This window comes from Dermochelys coriacea, chromosome 6 (genome assembly GCF_009764565.3).
Source record: "Dermochelys coriacea isolate rDerCor1 chromosome 6, rDerCor1.pri.v4, whole genome shotgun sequence".
NCBI lineage: Eukaryota > Metazoa > Chordata > Testudines > Dermochelyidae > Dermochelys > Dermochelys coriacea.
In genome coordinates this window covers 24095875-24120885 of record NC_050073.1, presented here as the reverse complement: position 1 = coordinate 24120885, position 25011 = coordinate 24095875, and the positions used below count along the sequence as shown (strand labels likewise).

The 25011-nt window shown below is 41.0% G+C and overlaps 1 protein-coding gene across 15 annotated transcripts in view; it reads right to left on the bottom strand.

Moving 5' to 3' along the window:
* The window catches only part of SERGEF (secretion regulating guanine nucleotide exchange factor), a 263131-nt gene that overhangs the window by 130105 nt on the left and 108015 nt on the right, over positions 1-25011 (bottom strand). Inside the window, exon 10 of one of the 15 annotated variants that reach the window (XM_038407952.2) lies at positions 15875-16496. The exons of 13 other annotated variants lie outside the window; for them this stretch is intronic. In XM_038407952.2, the coding sequence (XP_038263880.1) occupies positions 16467-16496 (30 nt within the window). In that variant the 3' untranslated portion in view covers positions 15875-16466. Of the gene's footprint in view, positions 1-15874; positions 16497-18467; positions 22916-25011 lie in introns of those variants that run through there. One more of the 15 variants, XR_005293771.2, reaches the window with a different exon arrangement.

Here is a 25011-nt window from a genome sequence, read left to right as displayed (position 1 = left end):
CCACGAACCATGTGTTTTCCTTCAGGAAGGGAATTATTAATGCCATTATTATGATGCAGAATTTTCATTTTCCAGTAAAGACATTTAGTTGGCATAGATCAAGAATTGGTCCCCATCCTCCATTTGTCTTGGGAACTATGAAATATGGGAGCAGAAACCCTTCTCTTGATGGCTCTTTATGTCCCCCTTCTGAAGGAGAGTTCACCTCCTGTCCTGATGAAGTATCTCCTCCGGAGAGTGGTCCCTGAGAAAGGGCTGGGAAAGGAATCGGGGGGGGGGGGGAGGAGCGAGATCAACTCCGTTGTGAGCCAGAGTGCATGAACTGTAGTACAGTTGTCTGTTGTGACCCTCCACTTGTGTGCAAAGTGGGTAAGGTGACCACCAAAGGTTTGGGGGGCAATACGGCATAGCATCAGTATCTGTAGGCAATCCTTGAGAGTTCCATCAAAACAACCCTTGGATGATGGGTGGGACTGGGCAGCACCCACAGAGGTGGAGGAAGCTGCAGACCTGTGTCTCTGAAACCTCTGTCATTTGTGTAGTGGTTCATAAAGGCTCTCGTGATAAAATGCTGGGGTGGGGGCGTTCTAGGTCTGTAAGCTTGCATGTGGTGTTTTCTCTTTGAGGCCAGAGTGTAAATGCCCAGGGTGCCGAGTGTTGTCCTAGAGTCTTTAAGAGAGTATAGTGACTCAGTCTTCTCATTGAAGATATTAGATTCAAAGGGCAAGTCCTCAGTGGTTTTCTGGACCTCCCTGGTGAACCCAAAAAGCAAAACCATGATTCTCGCCTTATGACTACAGCTGTGGGAATGGCTCTAGACACAGCATTAGCTGCATCCACTGCTGATTGAAATGATGTCTTCGACCCCAACCTGCCTTCACCAACTAGGGCTTGGACCTGAGCCCTCTCTTCCCAGGGAAGTTTGTCTCAGAAATTCAGAATATTTTAGGAAGTCCTACTTCATTAACAATGCCTGGTAGTTGGCATCTCTGACCTCAGTTGCCATGCTCTGTAACAGTTACTGGTATTGCCTGTGGTCATCAGGCAGGGAATGGGATGATGTAGCAACTGCCTCATTGGGTGAGAAGGATAACAACTCTCATGAGTGGTGGACTAAGTTTGATTTCTTCCGCTGCAAACTCCAATGGAGCCAGTTGGTACTGTCTGGGAGAGGAAGGTATGTGTGATTCTTGCATGGATCCAGGTCTTCTATTATACAACTCTAATGGGTCCCAGTAAGGCCAGTAGGAAGGACTGAGTGGCTGGGAGGAGCCCCAAAGCATTGGTCCCTTGGGTACTCATAACCAGGAGGAGGAAGCGGCTCCAAGACCTGCTATAGGTTCTGGACTTGATTCCCTCAGGGGGAAGGCTTCTCTGGAGCATCAGATTCATCTGATGAAAAGATAGGCTTCTGTTCTACTGCTGGTACTAATGGAAGAATTCTATGATTCTTGTGGATACAGAAGGGGAGGATTCCCTTCTCCTCAAAGTGGTTTCTGACGTAGAAACGTCTGTAAGGAGGACTGGGCCCAACAGAAGAGGGGATCGAGGATAGGGCAGAGCAAAAATATAATCCAGTGAGGTAAAGGCTTCAACCCTAAGCCTTCATGGAGCTCATGGAGTCTCTGAGGTGGAAACCAACAGACCCAGGACATCCAATGACCTGGTACTCAGAGAATCCCAGTTGGAGTGTACTGGAACCATCAAATGGAAGTCCAACAAGGAGCTCCCAGACAGGACTGACAAGTGTTAATCTTTTGGCCTGTGAGACAGAACTGGAGGTGGTACCACCAGATTCTTCTTCCCTCGCACCTTTCCTTCTTCAACAGAAGGTTTATGCAGATTTAATTCCTTAGGACCAAGACAAGGAGGGATCCTTTTATCCTTTTTCCTGGATAGTAATCTGTCCTCATGCCTATGGTCATGAGAACAGGCATGGCCATGACCTTTCATGAAAGGGTTTCTCAGGCTTAACTGTTTTAGCTCCGACTCCAGAGCTCATGCTCAGAGGTGCACTGCTCGCAGTCTGAGGCCGCTGCTCCCGTGAGTGTCCCTGGCCTGGATATGACTGGAGACTCATGGTGTTCTCCAGGAGGTGCTTTCGCAGACAAGTCACATCCCTCATGGGTTTGAGGAGGAAAGGAGCAGCAGGTGCTGCACTTGGCAATGATTTGAGCTTCTCCAAGGCAATCAAGGGAAGAGTTCATTGCTGATGGAGAAGGAACAGGAGTAGGAGATACATTTCTTAAACCTCAGGACTCTTGACATAGTCCTTCTCAGTGAGGAGAAGCTCCCTGAGGTGGGGGCACTAACTAACAATACTGGCTATAAAAATACTAAAACACTAACTTATTAAAAACTATTTACAATATATATTTCCAGGTATTGGAAGTAGAGGAAAGCCATAACAGACACAAAGAATTCCGACTTTGGCCATGTAGCGATAAGAAGGAACCGGAGAGGCGTCAGTCCTTTATGCCCTTGGTTCCAAGCACAAGGGGAGCAGATGCGTGTGCATGGACCACATGACACTACTTATGACAAACCTCCAGTCTCAGGAGCATGGAGCTCATGCGTATCTACCTGCGAAGGCACATAGGAAGCAGCACGTGAATAACCACAGAGATCAGTTCCTCTTTATCTGTCAAGCTGAGTCATTATTATAAAGTTCCCCCATGCTGGTTGCAATGCTTTTTAGTTAGAAAATTGTCATCGATAATATTTAGAAATTCCAAGTTTGTTTTAGTAGTGGCAGCATGAGACCTCCAGCATGTGTCACTCAAGAGATTTACAATTGAAGTTCTCCATGATAATACAGCTTTTTTTCCCCCTACCTGTGATAGATAGGTGCTTCAGAAGCCGGTCATCCTGTTCTCTAGTGTGATTTGGTGAGTTTAGTGGATACCAAGTAACACCCAATCTTGTATTTTACTGTTAGGACACTGATCTAGAAGCATACAAAATCATTTGTTTCTGAGTTGTCAGTGACTTGGAAACTGGGTAAGGCCATTTTTAACAGAGTGCCGCCACCCTCTCCCCTTTTACCCACCTTCATCCTTCCTAAATACTAATAGGTTATGACAATTGATTTTAATATTCCAACTATGCAAATCTTTCCCCCCAGATTTCATCTTGAAGTGCTTTATTGAATCAGGGCTTAAAGGAGGGCATTTCCTTTTATACAAAATAAAAGCAGAAGACTCAGCCAAGCTAAACAATGGAAAAACTTTTCCACTACAAGGGTACATGAACTGATGTAGTATCTCAGCCTCCGTCAATCAAATCCAAAGTAAAGACAGGTGAAGTTCCTGTAGGAAGAGGACTATAAGCCCCTTTCTATTCTTGTTGAAGCCTTTTCTTGTCATCACAGGGTCTCTCTGCAATTCATTCAGGCTGGAGAATCATAAGGAGAGGGGAATGTGTGCTAGTTGATTTTTCAAACAACATTTTTCCGAACAGTGCTAAGTTTGTATTTTAATGAGTAAGAAGAACAGCCTGTTAAAATGACAACAGACCTAAGTTATACTGCATTTTAAATGAACACTTTTAAATGAGTGCTTAAAAAAGGAACACACCTCTTCTATAAATAAAACATCCATTAATCCACGGGGGGGAATAACACAGTATTTGTATAAATTCTTTACAATTTACATCAATCATCTCTTCTTACCTTTTAATTTGTCATCTCAGCATATAGCTTATAACTATTTCTATTAAGAAAAAACTGGAAGCACTCATTCCTGAAAGAGTTAGCCTCTCTTTCTCATTTATCAAAGGAGTATTTTGTGGAGGCTACTGTTTGAGATAAAAATAATTTGTTCTCTGTCTTACAGAGACTTGAGACATTCTGTGGCCTCAAAGTGCCATTCAAACACATGCACTCAGGCTCTGGATGTTCATTCACCTAGCTGAATTCTGTGCATTATTTGTGGCTCAAGCATCTCTGAATGAGAACAATCAAATAATTTCCAATTTCCTGAGCACAAATTCCCTGTGCTTGCTTGTGTTCCCTGATCTCTTCTAACTCTATTTTTTCTTTCGTTTCACTGCTGGCTCTGTTACTTTTATGTCATTTTTTACTGCAATGCCTTCACTCACCTCTGCCATTTTTTCTACTGATCATGTTATTCATAATGGTGGGGGAAAGTCACTGGGATTGGAGTGACTAATTCCCCTTTCTGCCTTTGAAAACTCCCAAGATGTTCTAAAAGTCTATTGATAATCTCCTTCCATTGTTTGTATCACTTCTCAATTCCACACTGAAGATTCACAAGCCTCCTATGTAGGGTAAAAACATTTATGGCTCTGTTAATTTTGGCATGGATACAGGAAAGCATTTCAGCATGTTCTTAAGTTCATCTTTACTCAGAAAAGTACAAAAGCTTGTGTCTAACTGTGACTTACGCATCTGCTTAAAATTAAGCATGTATGTATGTGCTTTTCTGAATAAGAAAAACTATTTGGTTTAATATTAAGCAGGAAAAACCTTAAAACTGAGTTGTGTTAGCTTTATCAACCCTAAACTCAGCAACTAACGGTCGCAAATAGAATATATACAATCAAGTTCTATTTTATCTGAATGTTTTCCCACATATTTTGCTACAGAGGCTCTCACTTGACCAAGAGAGACTGTAACTTGATGGCTTTACCTGTTGGCTGGAGAGCCTGGGGCTAAGCAAACCTGACGATTTCAGAATGAGCCCCATTTAAGGGGAATCAGGCAAATTCCCCCTAAAGAGCAGAAGGTGGCTGCAATAATGGGAGGCTTAAAGGGTGTCACGGAGTCACCAGGTCAGTGTTCTGGAACTACTCCATATGAAGCCAATCAGGACTCTGGGGGAGCATGCCTCCTCTCTGTGAGCATACTGTCTCCAGGGCAAGAATCCTACACAGCTTTGACCTTCCTGGGTCTGACCTCTGAACATTCAGCATCCCTTTACACACCATGCGCTTCCCGCAGCAAGTCTGCCCAGGAGGGACTCCTGGGGAAGCCAGAGGGCCCTGCACCCCAACTCCGCAGTCAGATGCGATTCTCAACCAGCCAGTAAAACAGTTTTATTAGTCAACAGGAAAGCAGCGTAGAACAGAACTTGTTATTACAGAAATCAGTGACTTTCAGCCAAGTCCATCTTGAGGGTCCTGGGCCAGATGCCCTACACTCCCCCTCTTCCAGTTCGCCCAGGCAGACTGCCAGCTTCCAGCTACGCAACCTCTGGCACCCGGCTGTTGCTCCTCCTCCTTCTCTTTGTCTCGCTTCCTGGCAAAAGTTGTCACCTGGTCACATCCCACCTTCTGGGTCTCAGGTTACATAGGTGCAAACAGCTGGGCAGCCTCACCTGCCCTGAGGTCCTCAGCAAAGTCACACACCCAATTCCCACCACCGAAGTGTTGGTGTAGTACACTGGGAAACTTCGGTACACACAGTATTAGTACAGGATAGTAAGACTCACATGCAATATAAGAAGATGAATAAAACCCCCTTTGTCACAAGGGGTGATAAGGAAAGAGAAGGGTAGCAGAGAGAGCCAGGCAAAAAGCTCAGAGTAGGGAAAAGCTCTCCAGAGAGAGAGGCCTGGTAGAGATCCTGTTTAAGCAGGGAAGAGAGAGACCCAGAGAATTTAAGAGGTTTGGTAGGAAGAGGCCCCTGGAAAACTGCAGGACAGGTAAAGGAGCAGACTTAGCTGATTAGTACAGGACCCTGGGCAGGAACCCAGACTATAGGGTGGGACACGGTCCCCCTATTGACCCGAAAGAAGTCCATCAAAAGAGTTATCGAGCCCAGTAAGGGAGCTAGAGGTTGAGTCTAAGACAGGAAATGCTCGAGAGAGAGAAGGATTTTTGTTTGTGTTAAAGACATTTGGGGGACTTTCAGTTTGGACAATTGTGACCCTGGAAGGGGGTGGACTTTAGTTGGTGACCCAGCCAAAGGGCCAAGCCAATGGATGAGAAACTGCCACAGCAGCCATCAGCAATGGGCATTAGCCTAGAAAGAAAGCTATGCCATGCCAGACCTGGCCAAGGGAGGTACCAAGCAGCGATTCTTTCAGGTTAACATGGACAGCAATAGCGTCCACCTTGTGCTTACTGATTAAGAGAAGTTTTTCCACTTCCACTGCTTTAAGTCTCCTGCAAACCAACAGAACAATGCATTCAGCACAAAAAAAATGAATGAAATGTTGTTGACCAAATGAAAAAAACTGTCTAAACACACATCAGGACAACAAAGACACTTTTAGAGGGGAAAAATTGAGGGCTATATAGTACATTAAAGTTAAATATAGCTTCCACCCGAAGGCTGTCCAAGCACAACTTCATTGTTTGGCGGTCAGCTCATGTCTCCCCAAGCCCTTTTTCATTTCTCTCGCTCCAATAACCTACAAATATGAATACACTGCAGTCTAGGATCTAGCCGTACTAGCCCACCATTTGGCAGCAAAAAGTGGAGTCTTTTTGATTCATAAAAAAGCAATTAAAAGTCATTGTGAATGGCAGGCAGCACATTGAAGTTGAAAGCTCACTTTATCAAACTGATATATGCTGCCCCCAAGTTCATAGCTACCGAACACAATCTTCTTGTGTTTGGTCAGAGGGGTTTGTGCATCTGCTGTGTTTTGTGGTCATGTAATCATTCTCACATAAACTCATGTGTGTGTATATCAAGTGGCACCCCCCAGAAGTTTTTCCCCAGGTATACACTGTCAGTCTCTGTGAAGCCATCCCCACTGCAGCTGCTGGCCCTAGTGTCTAACCTGCTGAATCCACACCACATTCAGGCCACACCTTCTGGCCCAGCTTGCCAAGGTGCAGTGTCATGCCCCATCCCTGAGAGTAAACATGGGCTGTGGAAGCATGATGAAGCCAGGCAGGCAGGTGCTGGCCTCCTGGTGCAGGAGCCAGCCCCATGGCAGCGGTGAGGAAGCTCAGGGCTGCTGCCACACTTCCACTCAAGTTTGGTCCCAAAGCCCCATCATGAGCAAAATTCAGTGAGTGGCATTGTGATCTGGTGCACAAAGGTGCTTTGGCCCCATGGAACATGACACCTCTCTAGCAGTGCACACACAGCATATGAGAAGAAATGAAAAAGGCCTTTTCCAACTGAAACTGAAGAGAAGGGAGAATTGGGTAAGCAGAATTTAAATTACCCCAATTCATCATTTGTCCAGGACACCAGGGAGAACACCCCTAAATCAGACAAAAAGTCCCACAATATTTTTAGGACCATTTGTCATAGTTCCTTAGCTGCAACGCAGGAGCAACCTGCGCAGTGCCTGGAGATATGATGTGAGGGGAGGCAGATTCAAGAGAGTGACACAAGCAGTAAGCAGAGCTAGCCCGTCCTCTTTCTGGCTCATCGTTAGCCCATCCATCAACACCTTACTGTGCACTCATATCCAGGGAGAGTCCCTGGAGAGCCGAGGTCTGTGGAGTATATGGTGCCCAGTAAGTTTTCAAATCCTCTCCCCTCTAACACACACACACACACACACACACACACACTGCACAGCCGTAGTATAGCACTGCCACTGCAAGAAGCTCCTCCCCATCTGCAGAGTAAGGGGCAGTATCTATTGCAAAATTTTCTACCTGCTCCTGCCAGCCATTCTGGCTTGTCACTAGGAGTGAGAAACAGAGACAGCACTTCAGCAACAAAACTGGCTTCTCTTTCATTTTTCGGCATGTCAAGCAAAAGACACACATGAACTATGAAACTAACAAAGAAGGGCTACTGATAAGATAGGCTTTTCCAAACTTCACGGTTCTCAAACCTACCAAAAGCAGGGGGCAGCAGGTGATGTTTTTCCATGCGGCAATGTCTAAGCGGCAGACTCCACATGAACCAGTTGTTCTGAACACACACAGCACACACACAATAGAAGCAGTTTCCCTAGCAACAGCATCACAGTAAATTTTTTCTGAACAGCTTCTCACCCTCTACTGAGGTTTCTTTCCGATTATTGGTTAGCACATAGAATTACCTGGACAAGCTGACACCTTGTGTCTGGTCTGAATATACTGGGGTGAAATTATTTGATGAGCAAAGTTTATGGGAGAGTAAAATCACTCCACCTGTTTACTGCTGAAATTACTTTTAAAACATGAAGCACAACATCCGACATGGCTAATGTACATGATGACACTGCACGTAATACAATATTCTGCAATCTTCAGTTTGTTCTCTCACTTGCATGCAATTGCCTGCTTTAAATAAGGACAGTAGGAGTTTTTTCAAGTCTCTTCCTCCCCAAGAAGAGACCTACGTTTCTAACAATTACCAGAACAAAAGAACTCTCCAGAATGGGGTTTGCATCTCCAAGGCACAAGCATGTTTGTATGTTCTTTTATTCTTCCACAAACACATGCAACCTTTGGCATATTTGTTTAAAAGATTGTGAAAATTTGCTGTGAATCATCTGTAATAAAATATAAGACTTTTGTAATGAAAATCATTTGGGTGACTGATTTGTAAACTGTGTTGTTTTTTCTTGTTTTATTTAGACTACATTCTTCAGACAAGGGAACATGCGTCTTTCTCTTTGTGTTTGAAGTGCCATCAAAATTTATTGTTACAGAAATATCTATTAATAAGTTGTGACAAAATGTAATGATGAAAATGCTGTAGCTTCCTCAAAAGGAAAAAAGAAAATAGTATGTATAAAGAGATAAAACAAATATCAACAATAAGAAAACACGGATTATGATCAGTTATTGCTGCTGAAATGAGGCAAAAGTTCTTAAACTCAAAGATTCTGTGGTCTCCTCAAGATTTTCAAATGTAATCTCTTCTCTTTGCATTAGGAGCTGCAAATGTAACTCTATGATCAACTAAATGACAATATTGAGACTACCTAGGCAGATTACTAACAAGACAGAAAAAGACCACACAAAGCTTTCAACTGCTATGATTTCTCTCTCCATGGCTGAATAGCAGGTGTGACTGCATAACATAATATTTGAAAGGGAGAAGGGAGATAGTAGTGACTCAAAATTCATCAATATAACAAATAGGGCTCTTCCTAATTTTAAAGTATTTCTTATCATACAAGAAAAGAGAAAAATGGTTTTCCTGAATGTATAAGTTTGAGTCCAGTTTGGCAATAGATATTTTGAGTAGCAACTGAACTTATAAAGAGATGCAACTTCTAACTACATGTATCGGTTATCAATACGTTGTATAGGTTTATTGGAAGATGATGACATTTCAAGGTTCATCAGAAAGACAGGCAGCTTGGAAAATATCAGCCACTACATGATTTCAATACCCAATTCCCATTAAAATAGGAATTAGGCATCCAGATCACCTTGTCAGCTCTGTAAATCTCACCCAGAAAAGAATTACATTAGTAGAGTAGAGCTGCAGGAAAACTCAGCTTTTCTTGGCCTCCATTCCTAAATGATTCTACCGGAGGAAAACTACATTATTTCCAATATCTAACAATGGTCAAAGTGTAATTAATCTTTGCAAAAACATATATAGGGATGTGGTGGATTCTCCATGACTTCAAGTCTTTAAATCAAGACTAGATGCCTTTCTAAAAGATAAGCTATCGCTCAAACAGAATTTATGGGCGTGATGCACAAATTGCTGAGTGAAATTCCATGGCCGGTGTTAGGCAGATCAGACTAGATGATCATAATGTTCCCTTGTGGCTTTAACATCTATGATTCTATGTACACAGTATGGTAGGAGTCCGCCTTCCCTGATGAAACCAATCATGCTGCATAACTTTGACACACAAAATGTCAACAATTCCCCTGAGCAGCTGGAAACCTCTCTTGCAGAGTTAGTTTGGGAGGTTTCTATTTATTTGTTTTATTTTTACTTCGATTTGTTATTTTTTCATCTGTTTATTTAAACAGAGGTGAATTTATGCTCTTCCTACAACTTTACAAAGTGGGTGTGTGAGGGATTTCTAGCATCCAAAGCTACACAAGAGAAAAGTATATGTACTCAATCCAAAGGTTTTATATAGCATATCAGACTGACACTCATACAGCATAAGGGTACCTTGTATCAGGTACCCTCAAACTGCCCCTCCTCTGATTGCACAAGTCTGACTGAATTTTCTCAAATGTCAACAGACCTAAGGTCCATGCAGGAAGGAAGGATGCTATAATGGACAGGGCACTGAACTTGGACTTAAGAGATCTAGTACTAATCCCCACTCAGCTATACACCCCCTGTTCTTGGACAAATCACTTAACCTACTCTGTGCCTCCGTTTCCTAGCAGTGAAATGGGTATAGTACTGCCTACCTCACTGGGGAGTTGTGAGGATAAAATCCCTGAATGATTGCAAAGCGCTCAGATCTACAATGATCAGGGCCTCAGAAGTACCAAAATAGATAAGTACAATTCACTCAATTTCCACTCAAAATGGGCTAATGAAATGTCTCAAATAAAGTTTAAAAAGTCAAAACATTTTTAAATCCCTACATCCTTCATTTACCCAATGATAAATGTGAGTTGGGTTTTTAAGACTGTTTCATTAGCCTAACAGTGGACAATAAACCAAGCAAGAACTCCCCTAACTCTCAACAGTCTCAGTCTAGCTATCCTTGGTTTTGCAGTGTCCCACTGGGTGCTAATACGTCAGAGTGCACTATGGAACTTTTAGTGCACAATAGCAGGGTTCACATGGCCAGTTAGTGTGTGGCAAGCTAGTGCACTGTAGATTCATACCCTGGCTTGCCATGCACTAATTCTCCATGTAGACAAACCCTCAGTCTGAGTTCCAATCCTTGCTCTGCCACTGGCTTCCTTTGTGAACATAAGAACAGCCATACTGGATCAGACCAATGGTCCATCTAACCCAGTATCCTGTCTTCCAACAGTGGCCAATGCCAGGGAAAGAACAGAACAGGCAATCATCGAGTGATCTATCCCATCATCCACTCCCAGCTTCTGGCAAACAAAGGCTCAGGACACTCAGAGCATGGTTTTGCATCCCCACCCATCCTGGCTAATAGCCATTGAGGGCCCTATCCTCCATGAATTTATCTAGTTCTTTTTTGAGCCCTGTTTTAGTTTTGGTCTTCACAACATCCCTGGCAAAGAGTTCCCTAGGTTGGCTGTGCGTTGTGTGAAGAAGTACTTTCCTTTTCTTTGTTTTAAACCTGCAGCCTGTTAATTTCATTGGGTGACCCCTAGTTCTTGTATTATGAGAAGGGGTAAATAACACTTCCCTATTCACTTTCTCCCCACCAGTCAAGATTTTTTAGACCTCTGTCATATCCCTCCCCCCAGTCGTCTCTTTTCCAAGCTGAAGAGTCCCAGTCTTTTTAATCTCTCCTCATATGGAAGCTGTTCCATACCCCTCATCATTTTTATTGCCCGTCTCTGTACCATTTCCAATTCCAATATATGTTTTTTGAGATGGGGCAACCACATCTGCATGCAGTATTCAAGATATGGGCATACCATGGATTCATAATGGCATTATGATAATTTCTGCCTTATGATGTATCCCTTTCCTAATGGTTCCCAACATTGTTTGCTTTTTTGACTGCCACTGCACATTGAGGGGATGTTTTCAGAGCACTACCCACAGTGACTCCAAGATCTTTTTCTTGCGTGGTAACAGCTAATTTAGACCCCATCATTTTGTATGTATAGTTGTATTTTGAATGATTATGTTTTGTCACTTAAGCTCTCTGTACCTCAAGTCCCCCATCTGTAAGAAAGTGTCAGTAACACTTTTTTTCCCCATCCTTTTTATGTCTCGTCTATTTAGATTACAAGTTCTTTAGGGCAGTGAGACTCTCTGTTCCTAGATATAATGTATGTACAGGTCCTACAACAATGGGGCCCTGATCTCTCAAATACTAAATAATAACAAAAATCCAATACTATTCGAGATTTTGGTATATATATTTTTCTTTCAGAAAGCTCACCTGCAGCAAATGAGTTTAGCCCCTGGATTCAATAGTAACAGAGTGTTGCAAAATGACAAATCATTTTGTTATGCTTCCAAATCTCTGCTGAACTGAAAGTTTTTGTGCATCCTTAAAAATGGGCTGGGAGCAAAAGAAGGTACAGAAATTCTAACGATAGCAAAAGGCCCCAAGGGAAATGGATGATAAAGAAGCAAAATATAACTAAGTACCCAGTTTGTTTTTTTATCATTGGCACTGACCTAGATTTTGCATTAAGGCTTAGAGTGGATTTTACAAATAGAACAACTACTGCTTCTAATGGAAGACATCCTTAACACATGTAACCTCTGGGAGACAACGAAATAACTAAATATAGGCAGAAGTTAAGTCTCTAGAAAAAGTCTCATGTTTTGTTTTCATCACACTGTTCATTCAATAGGTTTACAATGATCTCGTCTTTACAGACATGACTAATCTTTCTCAGAGTACTTGTATCTGTCTTATCATCCAAGTGCCTCTCTCTGGTACAGTCTATAACATTGACAAGCTCTAGCAAACCTCAGAAACAAATGTGGAAATGGGAAACACCACACTATAAGCTGAGGAACTGTAGGAGAGACTCCATTTACAGAAAAAAATATTATGGTTTCCAAAGAGAAGAATGGGGATAGCTCTTATTTTGTTTCAAATCTTTTATAGCATTCCTGGAAAATTTAAAATTATAGAACAAAGAGCTAGAATGTTAACTTAATTGTAGCACAAAGGAACTGAAAATTCAATTCTTGGTCCTACCCTTTTGCTCCCTGACCAAAGTATGGGAATGCTCAAAGGTATTTCAGCTCAGAAGTAAAGGAAAAGTAGCTTCTGTCATTACTCAAAATCAAGCCCTAGAAGTAAAAGTAAAGGAATAGTAATGATGGACAGCAATAGAAGCCAGTTGTTTCTATTCTACTTCTTGTGGCCTCAAAGTTGGGCATCGTGGGTGGTATAGTTCAAAGGGTGGAGATATGGTAAAGATACTCCGGATTTTGTCCACAAGTCAAATAACCAGAGGTGGGGAAGAAAAAGGACGACTGTAGACAGACAATGCAGAGTGAGTCATGACCTGGATATCACACATTATGATAACTGTATAAATCCAAATAAAAGTGCTTAGGTATCAAAACCAAATAAAGGTGAACTGCTGGTGATACACTCTATTTAAAACAGTCCTGCAAGAATGAAAGAGCTCTTATCTGAAATAGGCATAATAAACAAGCTTTAAGCAAAAGTTTAGTTTGGGCCAGATTCAAAGCCCATTGAAGTCAATGGAAAGACTCCCACTGACTTCTATGGGCTTCGAATCAGGTACTGTACCAGTAAACTGTTTAGCTATTGGCTAAGGAGCCTTTCAAGCAAACTGACTGTATTGTGAGCTCAGAAGTACTGACAGTAACACATTTGAATTACTACAATTGTTACCCCGCCTCGACAAACATACACAATACTTATACGTGCCTGGTGAAATATTAACAGAAGCTGGAGTTACCTAAGGGAGTTAAGCACCCAAATCCCAAACTCTGATACAGAATTTTACAATTTCTCGCACAGCAACTCATTAAAAATGCAGCCTTGCATATTTTAACTATTTGTTTCTAAAGTGTACTTATGGTGTTTGGGCTGCTATATTCTATTATTAAGTGTTAAAGAAGACATCATTATTTCACTCTACCATGAAAATAAATACAAAAGGAACAGAAATAAATCTGAGACGTTAATGGCCTAACACCACATCAGCACCATGTAATGTTTTCACTGATTACAGATTCGTAATTCCTGACAAAAATACACAGATGATAACCAAAAAATTATCAACATCTTTCTCATGACAAAATCAGCTCTGGGATAACTTTAGCAGAAACGATAGCTAGGCAGAACATCTACTTTTTTTTTTTCATCTATTTAATCCCTGTTGTGGACATGTCATTGGATATCCAAGTGTCTGTACTTCAACAGCTGTAACTTCCAATGCCTCTTTGTTACACTAACTCAGCTACAGGACTCTATGGACACTAGTGGAGGGGGAGAATGTATTAAAAAGTGGATACTGAAAAATACAAAATACGCATTTCTTCTTCGCAAGTGGGGGGGGGGTAACGTTCTGAAATGACGCTAAGTGCTGCCATTATACTGCCGACAACCAGGCGCTATCCCTTTCAACTCGAATGAATGCCAAATGGCTAACATCCTTTAAGAGATTTTTATTTTGGTTCAAACAAAAACAAAACACACTCAAGTTTTCCATTTTTTATATGCACTGCATTGTGTTTTTAATGTAAAAGGCAAACAACATTCAGAGGGTTTGAGATATGAACATTAAAAACAGTATACAAATAAAATACACTGTGTAATACATCACTTTTTTACTTCAGCAATGAAAGATAAGGAAGAACTTTTATAAGCAAGCAAGCAAGCTCACTTAATAAAAATGAAAACAAAAACTCATACAAGCTTATGAGCTTATTTTTAAATAGGGAGAGAAAACAGGGCAGTGAAATTTGGGTTTTTTTTTTTTTATAAAATGAAACCTGAAACCAGCCTCACCAAAACTAAAGGCAAGGCCCTAGTGTTCATCTTATTAATTCAAGGGATAGGGAATACCATGAATTCTGGGAAATACAATCTGCTCAGAGCAGAAGGGAGTCTATGTTTAGGTACATGCCACTCTCGATTACTGGCAAGAATGTCAAAAATATTTCTTTCCCTCCAACCTCATAAGTAATTGTAGCCTGTGTATTTATTTCTTCCTGTTCCTACGATACAAATATCATTCCTGTTCATACAGAGTGCATTAAGGAATGATGATCTTGTGATTACAGCACTGGACTGGTAATTCAGGAAATGTGGGTTTAATTACCAGGCCATGCCCCTTTCACAGTAATAACTGTTCCTTCCCAAGTTCTTGTCTAAGATTACCACTGTATTTTCATAATGATTGACAAGGAGGATTTTACTTCAACTGATCTCCTTTAACTTTGTGGGTGGTCTCCTCCATTGACTACAAAATCTGCCAATTTTTACATTGGTGACCCGAAACCACTTACAGCATCCCCATGAAATAATGTCACAAAAATAGTGTAACCTAATAAAAGTTAATACTTGATGCTATAAGTTAGATACATATTTGAATGCTTTGCTCTCATCTCTTTTCAGAAAACGAAAGCCAATTCCATACTTCATGAGAATAAAGGTCAAGGGACTTACTGCAAAGCCCCATGACCCAAAAGTTAGAATTAAAAGATGAGTACTTTCCCCTTCAGTTCCTTTTAATCTGAGGATCTGAAAGTGCTTCAAAAAGGAGAGCAAATATTGTTATACCCACTTCACAGACAGGGAAACAGAGGTACAGAAAGGGTGATGGACCTGTCCTACATACAAAAAGCATATGGAAGAGCACTGGAATCAAATAGCCTGACTCCCAACTTTCTGCTCATGCCAATAGACTTTGCCACTTCAGAGAATCTCTCTCTAAACCTATTAAATGTTGTGATTAATCTCCAGTCTCCAACTGCTTTTCACTGTTATGTTGGTGCCATAAAAGGAAGCCAGGGAAGAATTCAGCATCCATTCCAGACAAGAGGGTGTTTGAACCAGTTTGCGGCGGACATTCACCAGACAGCAGTACAAAAGGTACTGAATAAGAGCTCTGGTAACCACAATTGGAAAAATTTCATCCAATAATTAAAATACTGAGGCAAGACTAATTCCAGAGAATGTACTGGCTGTCTGAGAGACCTAAATGCACATCTGTTGAGAAACCACTTGCAGGTGTGAGAACATTATTATTATTATGAGACCTGATTCCTTGCAGAGCAATGGGAAACCATAGGCTAAGATTTTTAAAAATTAGGTGCCTAAAGCTAAGCTCCAAATACATTATTTAGGCACCTAAATAAGTAGCCTGTTTTTAAAAATGGATAGTCAATGGCAGCTGATGGGTTGCTCAGAATTTTTTTTTTTAACATCAGGCCACTTATTCAGGTGCCTAAACACTATTTCAGAGCCTAACTTTAGGCAAACAGGTTTGAAAATTTGACCAAATGTCCTTTTTGAGCCCATTCAGACCACCACCATGGGCCTTTTCCAAAAAAAAGGGGAGGGGGAAAGCTCTACTCAGAGAGCTCTACTGAGCTGGCATTTAAAATGAATGGGCAAAGTGCTTCTCTGAGTAACTGCGATGCAGATTTCCCATGTCTCTGCCAGAAGATACTGTGCATGGTTATTCTTCAGAAGGTCAAGCTCAGACAGCATACGGTCTCACCTTGCCCTGCTCCTACCGCATGAGCTCTGCTGTCAATGACAATAAAACAAGAGGAAAGACCCTGAGGACTAAGCCACACATTTACCTGGCATTTGAGCTTTTATGGTACACTGGGTGTTTTGTTAAAGCCCAGAAATGCACACACTGCAAGCTGTTTTCTGAAGGAAAAGATGTCCGTGGCTGAGACAGATGCATTTTGGAATGATACCCAGTGAGCTGTTTCAAAGTGGTAGCCGTGTTATATACGATCAAGTGTTGTCCACTTTATGTATATATCCTGTGAGTCCTCTGTTTCAAGCCTTGTTGTCTGAAGGGGTTAAAGCCTTGTACAAAAGCAGTATTATACAGGTTAGGAAAATAGGTTCAGAGTGATATGTAAAACCATGGCAACACACTGCCTAAGAGATGTTTGTAACCCCTTGCCGAGTGCAGCTGAGTTTGATGGGTAACAACAAGCTATACTGTGGCTGCTTCAATAACCTTCCTTTGGGAGCCTCAGGGTTGAGCTCTAGTCTGCAATGACTGTGGTTGGTTAAGAGCAGAAAGTTTTATCTTATTTGTTCCACTGTATCCCTCACAGTTTAATTTAAACATTAAATTCATGCTGGCAGAGTACCTTTCTGATACCTCAATTCCCTAAGCCCATCTGTGGGATTTATGTGGTCCCAGTTATCAGTGTCTGAGCACTTCACAATCTTTAATGTATACATCCTTACAATATCCTTGTCAGATAGGGAAGGGATCTCTCCATTTTACAGGACTAGGAACTGAGAAACACATGGTAAAATGTTCAAAAGCTCCTAAATCCTATTTTCAAAAGTGACTTGCAATGGGATTAGGCTTCCACATGCTTAAATCACTCTTGAAAATGGTGCTTTTGAACATTTTACCCAGAGAGACTAAGTGATTTGCCCAAGGTGGTTCAAAGAGTTCTGTGGCAGAGAAGGGAACTGAGCACAGGTCTCAGGTCCAAGCTAGCGCCTTAATCATTGCACCATCCCTAACCTCCTCTTTACTTTGCTTAGCCAGGCTATACTGAAGTGGATGCATAACTCAAGCTAAGATTTGCCAAGATGGATTCAAGACATGCAATGGCACTCATTATCTTTGCAAATAATTAGAAATTGCTGTGGATGTGGGTCTATTTCTGGGCTGAAATGAAAAACTTGTGCTCATGTTTGTGACATTTTGCTTTTGCCACCAGAAACAGTGAACTGGGCTTAACCAACAAACCAGTAGCATCACCATCCTGTCTTTTACCTCAACAATACAACTAACTTACCATCACTGACCTCTGCTGTGGCATGAGAATGGGCAGCTGGGAGGAAGAGGAGAGATTCCTCCCTGTTTTTGGCACTTAGGCTGTATTGCTAATTCCCTTCTTGTTCGGTTTTTCTTTTACACACAAAAACTTCAGGCTTCTCAACTTCCACTTCCAATTTCAGATTCAAAGACTGGGATATATAAAAAACCTGGACTATCACCAAAGCTCTTGCTTCCCTCACCTTATGCCTGTTCCAAATCCCCCTGAAGCCAATGGGAGGCCTTTCATTTACTTCAATGGGCTTTGCATAAGGCCCGTTAACTTCCACTGAAATCAGCAACTGCAGGGATGAGGGCATTTAACATCTTGCAGGATTGACTGCCTAAAATGTTGAGGACTCTGAAACTAGCCTATATTCCATTTATCTGTAGCAGTTATTGGGTCACATATAACAATGTTTCTAAAAAGTATTTTCCCTTTTAGTTACTGTGGTACAGTCCTCTACAAACTACAATATGTATATACAGGATACTTATTTTTGCAGTTTCCGCATTTCCCTAGTTGGTTCACATCTAAAGCAAACCTCAAAAACAAAACAAAAATTAATAATGATAAAAATTATTTCACTCCGTCCAATGTCAGCTATAATTAAAAAAAATCTTTAAGGACTAAAAAAAATCCCGCACTTAATTGTTCTGTTTTACTTACCTTCTTTTCTTTAGGTCTTTACTTACTCTCTTGACACAGATACACAAATAATGTACCGAATCTCCAATAAAAGAGGGCTATTTGGGGCCATAATCAATGTTTCTTCTGCCTCCCATCTTCAATTCACCGCAATTCAGAGAGAAGTACTTTAAAAGTTCTTTTACAGCTCATTTCAAAATGCCCAAGGGAAAGTGTTTCAAAGTGTTCTTTCTGTACTTGGTCTTTGCTTTCCCTTCATCTCTGATGTTTAACACTATATTCACGCAACAACCACATTCTGTGATGATGCAGTGTTCCACTTCTGAATGGCATTGCTTTTTACTGACCCTGTAGCGCCTCTGTTTGTTTTTTTTAAATTTTATTCTTCATGACACAACTAATAAGCCAATGTTATTAAGCTAATCAAACTGTATCGAAGAGTCTTTTTTATTATTTTGAGCAAGGTGCTCAAGATTCTTGGCCAGTTTGCCACATACCTTTCACACAGTTTTCATAAGCTGTGATGGGGGAGAGGGATGTTAACTGATCTTATAATATTTAACACCATACCTAATACAAAAATTAACCTACAGTGTCCTTCCTATTTTATAGGAAATCAGCATGGATATTTCTGAGCTCTGGGAGAAAGGAAAATGCATTATGGACTACAGAAGCGAGAGAGGCAAAATGGCCATGGCTAAAAATCACCTGGCAAAAAAGAGGGGCTGGAAGCAGGGAGCAGAAGCATCTCTAGCCTGAGCCATGCATAATATCAAAAACACGTTCTCACCAGCCTACTCATCTATGTTTTGTAAGACAGTGCCATGCCGTGGACACTCTGTTTCTTTGCTATTGCACTCTGCAGTCTCTGCAGGTACAGTAGGCCTGTTTCCTGACCCAGTTTCCTCACCAATCTCTATTTAGTTCTACGCTAGTGATGCTCCTGGCATGACAATCAGATGCTGCAGCCTGCAGTGCAGTTTGTTATAACACATTCACAGCTCCTAGTAAATTCAGTGGAAAAGTACTGTATCAACGGAGTCTATTTAAACTGAAGTCATTTTCATACATTTATTTTACATCAAATACAAAAAATAAAATGTTCCCAGCAGATTAAGAACATTCCTATTTTTAAATCGTGTAAATCTCCTGCATATATACACTCAGTAAACCCAAATGATCCTTTCTGCTCAGTGTCTGTGAAAGGAAGGCTGATAAAGCCATAAGCATTGGCATCTCTTCTCTGGACCAGCTAATGAGTTATGTAACTTAAACCACTACAGCCAGTGCACAGTTTCTCCTCCTTTCATTTACTTGTCATTACAGAAGGGCTCCACAGTTTAACGCCAAGGAAAATGCAACCCTAATCCTACTGTCGTATTTAAGATTAGGTACTTAAGTACCCTGTAGTCAAACCTGACCATAGGCGCACGCGCGCACACACACACACACACACACACACACACACACCTACCTTACTTGTTAACTTCAGCGATACTTGCACATACACATATCTGAGGGCAGAATCTGATCCAGCACATTTATCTCACTGTGTCAATATATATCTAACAATGAAGACTATTCTGGGTGTGAGGTTACATTGTGCTGTACTGTAACACAGTGGGGTCACAGTAGTCAGAGATGGAACCAAACAGTCCACTTCTCTGTAAAGAGAGGGAACAGCTCCTAGTCATAGAAAATTGACACTATACTAGATCTTAGCCAAAAGAGCCCAATACTATGGCAGTATTCTGTTATAATAATGGTAATACCTTATACTTCCATAATGTCTTCCCTCTGAGGATCCCAAAGACCTTTTGCAGACTTCAATGAATTTAGTCTCACAACATCCTTGTAAAGATCATCATCTTTTATCTTTGACAGTTGGGGAAACTGAGGTATGGAGAATATAAGTGTCTTAAATTACTCTTCAAAGAGGCAGGAATAGACACCAGATTGCTTGATTTATATTCTTGCATGTTAATCGCAAAATCATGTTTCCAGTAATTTGAAGCTTTTGAAGATTCAAAAATTTTGACTACCCATTATCAGGGATAATTTGAAGTAAAATACTCACTGGGGCATATTTTTCTCTTGCTGCGCTCATACCATTACAAACAAAATTACAGTTATTTACAGTACTAGTGCTATTTTGTTTTAACTCCCTTTCAGATGAATGGCAATGCAGACAGTCCAAAAGAAGAACATATCATATTATGTTTAGCACTGACCATAATAAAAAGAAAGCATTAAGTAGAATGAAACTGTAGCAATGTTGAAGAGTTGCATAAGGGGGAACACTTTGGGCCAATGGATTTACACCCCTACCCCTTAACATCAGCTAATTATCTGGCCTATTATGTTAAAATCATTTGGGCGAGAAAATGAGAGCCTTTGATTTTTATTAGCAGTTATTCACATGAGCAGTCCCACTGACTTCAATGGAAGTACTCTGGGAAACGACTGTTCACCACTGCGTGAGCAACAGAACAAATGGGCCTTTAGCAAAAGTTTACATATTAAAGTGCAATACGTTTGGTTTGGTTGAGGAAAGGTTCTTGTAAAATCTCTGTAGCTTGAGATAAGCAATCACTGATATCTGTACTACTGTAATTGCACTAATTTACTGAATCAAAATTCAAAGTTCCGAAAATGGACACTGAAGTTCTTATGCGAAATTTCTGCAACAACTAGTCTGATTATCCATTAAGAGAGGTGATGCCAGCCAATGGCAAGAGAAAACAAAATTAAACATCCACCAGAATGTGCAATACATCCAGAGTGCATACCATAGGCACCTACAATACATGAGTCATTATTATAATGAACAATATAATTGTATTTCATCATTCACTGCCCTGACCCAATGATGACCCTCATCTTGAGGCAGAAGAGATATATATATATATATACCCTCACTCTGGCATCTTTATCACTAAGGAATTTGGCAGCCCACATATTTTATATGCAGTAAAATCCTTTAATCTGATGGATTTGCAGACATGCAAAATAGGAGGAATTTTACATAAGAAATTTGCTGTTAATTATTCCTCTTATCTACCAGTTGCCACTACTACCGTTAATAATTAACGTTCCATCTCCTACAAAGAAAAGAGTCCTCCACCCAGGGCCAGACCTTCCCACTCTTACTTCAGATAAGCAGTACTTTACTCTGCAAGAAGGCCCTTTATTTCAGGTCAGATTAACATCAATTAATTTAAACTTTTCATGGAGTAAGCTGCTACTCAGCCTCATTAATGTCAACAGAATAATGGGGCCTACGTTTTTACTCAGGGCTGGATTCTCCAGTTTGGTAAGGCCACATTGCACTGAACAAATTCCACCTGCACAGGAATCTCTCGGCCAATAAAAGCCAGTGGAGACGGTTCTGCAGCCTCGCCACATAAGAGGAGGAAAGGGGCACGTCCGAGATGTTCCAATGAATGAGTGTGGGTGGAGTTTTGCAGAGCAATATTCCTCTATGCCCCGTTCTCCCAACGCTTTTACGTATGCGGGGGTCAGGTATGACCAGGGAGTTGCAACCAGCTCTCTGCCATACCACTTCTCCGCTCTGTCTGAGCAGAGCGTCAAACTCTCAGTACTTATTCAGGCAATGGGAATTTTGCCTGAAATAGACTTCAGGATTTAGGTGAAAAAAAGTTTTCATATGAACACAGGAATTGCCATACTGGATCAGACCTGTGCTCCATCTTGTCCAGTATCCTGTTGCTGAAACTGGCCAGTACCAAGTGCTTCAGAGGCAGGTGCAAGGAACCCTACAGTAGGCAGTTACCCAATAATCTGCCCACAGGGAAAGTTTCTTCCTAACCCCCATTAGTTAGGCGTTGGCTGATGCCTTTAAGCATAAATGTTTATCCCCCTTTCAAAGTTCTTAAAGTTTGTTTTTCATACTTCATACTGCAACTCTGGATGTTCTTGTTATTTATAAAATGTCCAACCCTTTACTGAATCCTTCTAAGCTCCTGTCCTCATTGATACCTTTCACTTTATTAAAATTCCTCTCATCAGGCTGAACCTTTATTTAGTTAACTAAACCCCTCTTGCAATCCATGGATCTACTCTGAATTGTTCCTCCTCCCCACATATAAAGAATTTGGTGATAAAAGTAAAATAGAATCTATCTATCTATCTATCTATCTATCTATCTATACAGAGAACTATCATAACAAATGGATTACTAGCAAAAGGAATTGCTTAGATGGAAATGTAATCTAAAACACCTTCATTAAATTGTTTCTTACTCGTGGAGTTCTAAATTAGAGTAAGAGGAAAAACCACAGAAAAACAGTGGTTTCATTTCTTACGTTCAATCTTCCTGCATTCGGTAAGAAGACTATGTAATGGTTCATTCTGAAATCCCACTCTGCCCATGGGAGTGGGATCTCATCTTATTGAGCAACATGGCAAGTTTCCAGTTCTTGGCAGGAAGGTTGTTTTCTTTCATGAATCAGCAACTGTCCATCAGGCTGGCAAAGAAAATCCACCTCATGCTGTTATGTAGTGTGTATGTGTATATATTATATTATACGCACACTCACGCTCTCAAAATAGGGTGAAGACAACTAGAGACAAAGTTATTCTAGTCATTTTTAGCAGTCCTGTCTTGCTGTTCTGATACTGCAGTGAGGAGAGGAAAATAGGAACTTCTATACTGGATCAGTCCTGTGGTCCATCTAATCCACGACCCTGTTACAACAATGGCCAGCTCCAGGTTGAAGACTCCATAATGGACAATTAATCTGAGGAGGTATAGCTGCTGTTTAAGTCTAGCTGTTTTCACATTTTCAGATGATTCGTGTCAGCAAAAGTGTACAGAGAACAAAAAAAATAGTTATTTTCTAAACATCTTCCTTAAAGATATCCTAGAATTTTAACACCAGCCTAAATATGGATGGAACTTCTAAATATTGCAGCTGGACTTACATCAAGGTTGTTTCATTAGAATGCCTTATACCAATAACACTTTTGCAAATGAAGTGTGCTCACAAAGAATATACAATGGAATGGAGCATATTAATTATTCCCCATTTCATTCCTTCTTTGTCTACTTCTCTACCTAATACTCTGGAGATTGCAATATTCTGACAGTACAGCCATACTAATGTCAAGTACTAATGAAGAGATATTTGTCGGTTCAACAGTGCCAATTTTTAAAATAGTCTGGAGGATAACCATCAAGATGAGAAATCCACTGACAAATTTTGATTCTATTTTTCCAAAGTCCAGTCACAAGAAGCAAACCAATTTCTCCACTGAAGCAGAATCTAATCTTACTGTTTTCCTTGATTGTAAAATTGAAAACTACTGCTAAAGTGGATCATCCTGTAAAAAATGTTGCACTTTTTGGAATTGTTTTTTATTTACAATTATATGTACTGTATGTTGCATGTTTATTAAACTGCAGTTATATCCTCCACATAACCTGAACATCGTAACAATTAGATCTGGAAGACAAAATATTCATGTTTTGAGGTTGCTACTCATAATAAATTGGTTCTGCAGCCAAATAAAATATAATTATTTCTTGCAACATTATTTCGGCACATGGACTGAAGTTCATTCAGTGAATTACAGGACAAGTTATCAAATTATAACAGTATAATTTAAAGCTATGTAGTTTTTAATTTAAAATATATTGTTTATTATTGAATTATTAGTCTCACACAGGTGATTTATGATCACTCAGTACAGAGATAGTTTTAAAGGCTTTGTTAGCAGCCAATTGCTTCAACTTACATGTAAATTAACATGCTCTGCATTTCTTCATTAGTTGGGATTAATTGCAGTCTGTCAACCATCTGTAATGTCTTACAGTCAGTTCTTCACTCAGAGTGCAAATGTTGACAGCACAATATATCTCTACTTGAATACAGCATGACAATACTATAAATAGCAGGAAGACACAGTCTAGCTCTACCCTTTAACCCAATCTCTACACTAATTGGATGTACTAACCTGCTTCTGATTCTTACCCAATTACTGTACTTGACACAATTCTGAGGAGAAGAATGGGTGAAATTCTGCTCTGCTACTTTGAGGGTCTGTCTACACTGCAATCAGAGATGTGACTGCAGCGATTTACATATTACTCATGAGGGCATTCTGCACCAAAAAATTAAAAGTTCTATGCACAATATTTTAAAATTCTGAAAAAAATCTGCAAAATTTATTTGTCAAATAAATGCGGAGGCTCCAGCACGGCACTGGAGAGCACAGGTCACTGGCTGCACAGAGGTGGGAGATCACTGTACAGCTCCACCCCCCCCTCCCCTCGGGACATGGACTCAGCTGTGAGGCTGAACCCAACCCTGACACAGCGCAAGGACAGGGCCTGCCCCAGAAACACCACAGGGCCCTGGCCCTCTGTGCCAGGTGCACCAGCTGTGGGCAGGCAGGCTCAACAAGGCAGGATCCAAGTGTGGAGGGGCTTAGTGTGGGGGGATCCAGGTGTGGGTTGAGAGGGTTCTGTGTGGGGCAATCTGGGCGTGAACTGTCACATCCCAATGGCCCTTCCCTCAGGGGTCTCCTGGGAGAGGCAGATCAGCATTGTATATTGCTAACGCCGTTGCAAGCTTCGCAAGGGATTTTGGGAAGGGTCAAAGGTGCAAGTGTGGAGTGGAAGATTCCTTTGCAGGTTCGAGAGGTCAAAGGGGAAGGAAGAAGAGAGCAAAGAACAGGTTAACTCGACACCTCAGCTAGCTCTGTCTGAAGATAAGATGCTGGCCCCGGTCCAAGGTCAGGGGCTTGACGAGAAGTCGGCAGCTGCATTCACATCTTACCCAACCCCCCCACCAGCCATGAGAAGAGGCGAACTAAGCTGAGCAGGACTGAAGAGATTGCAAAAACAAACAAGACGGTAAAGGCCA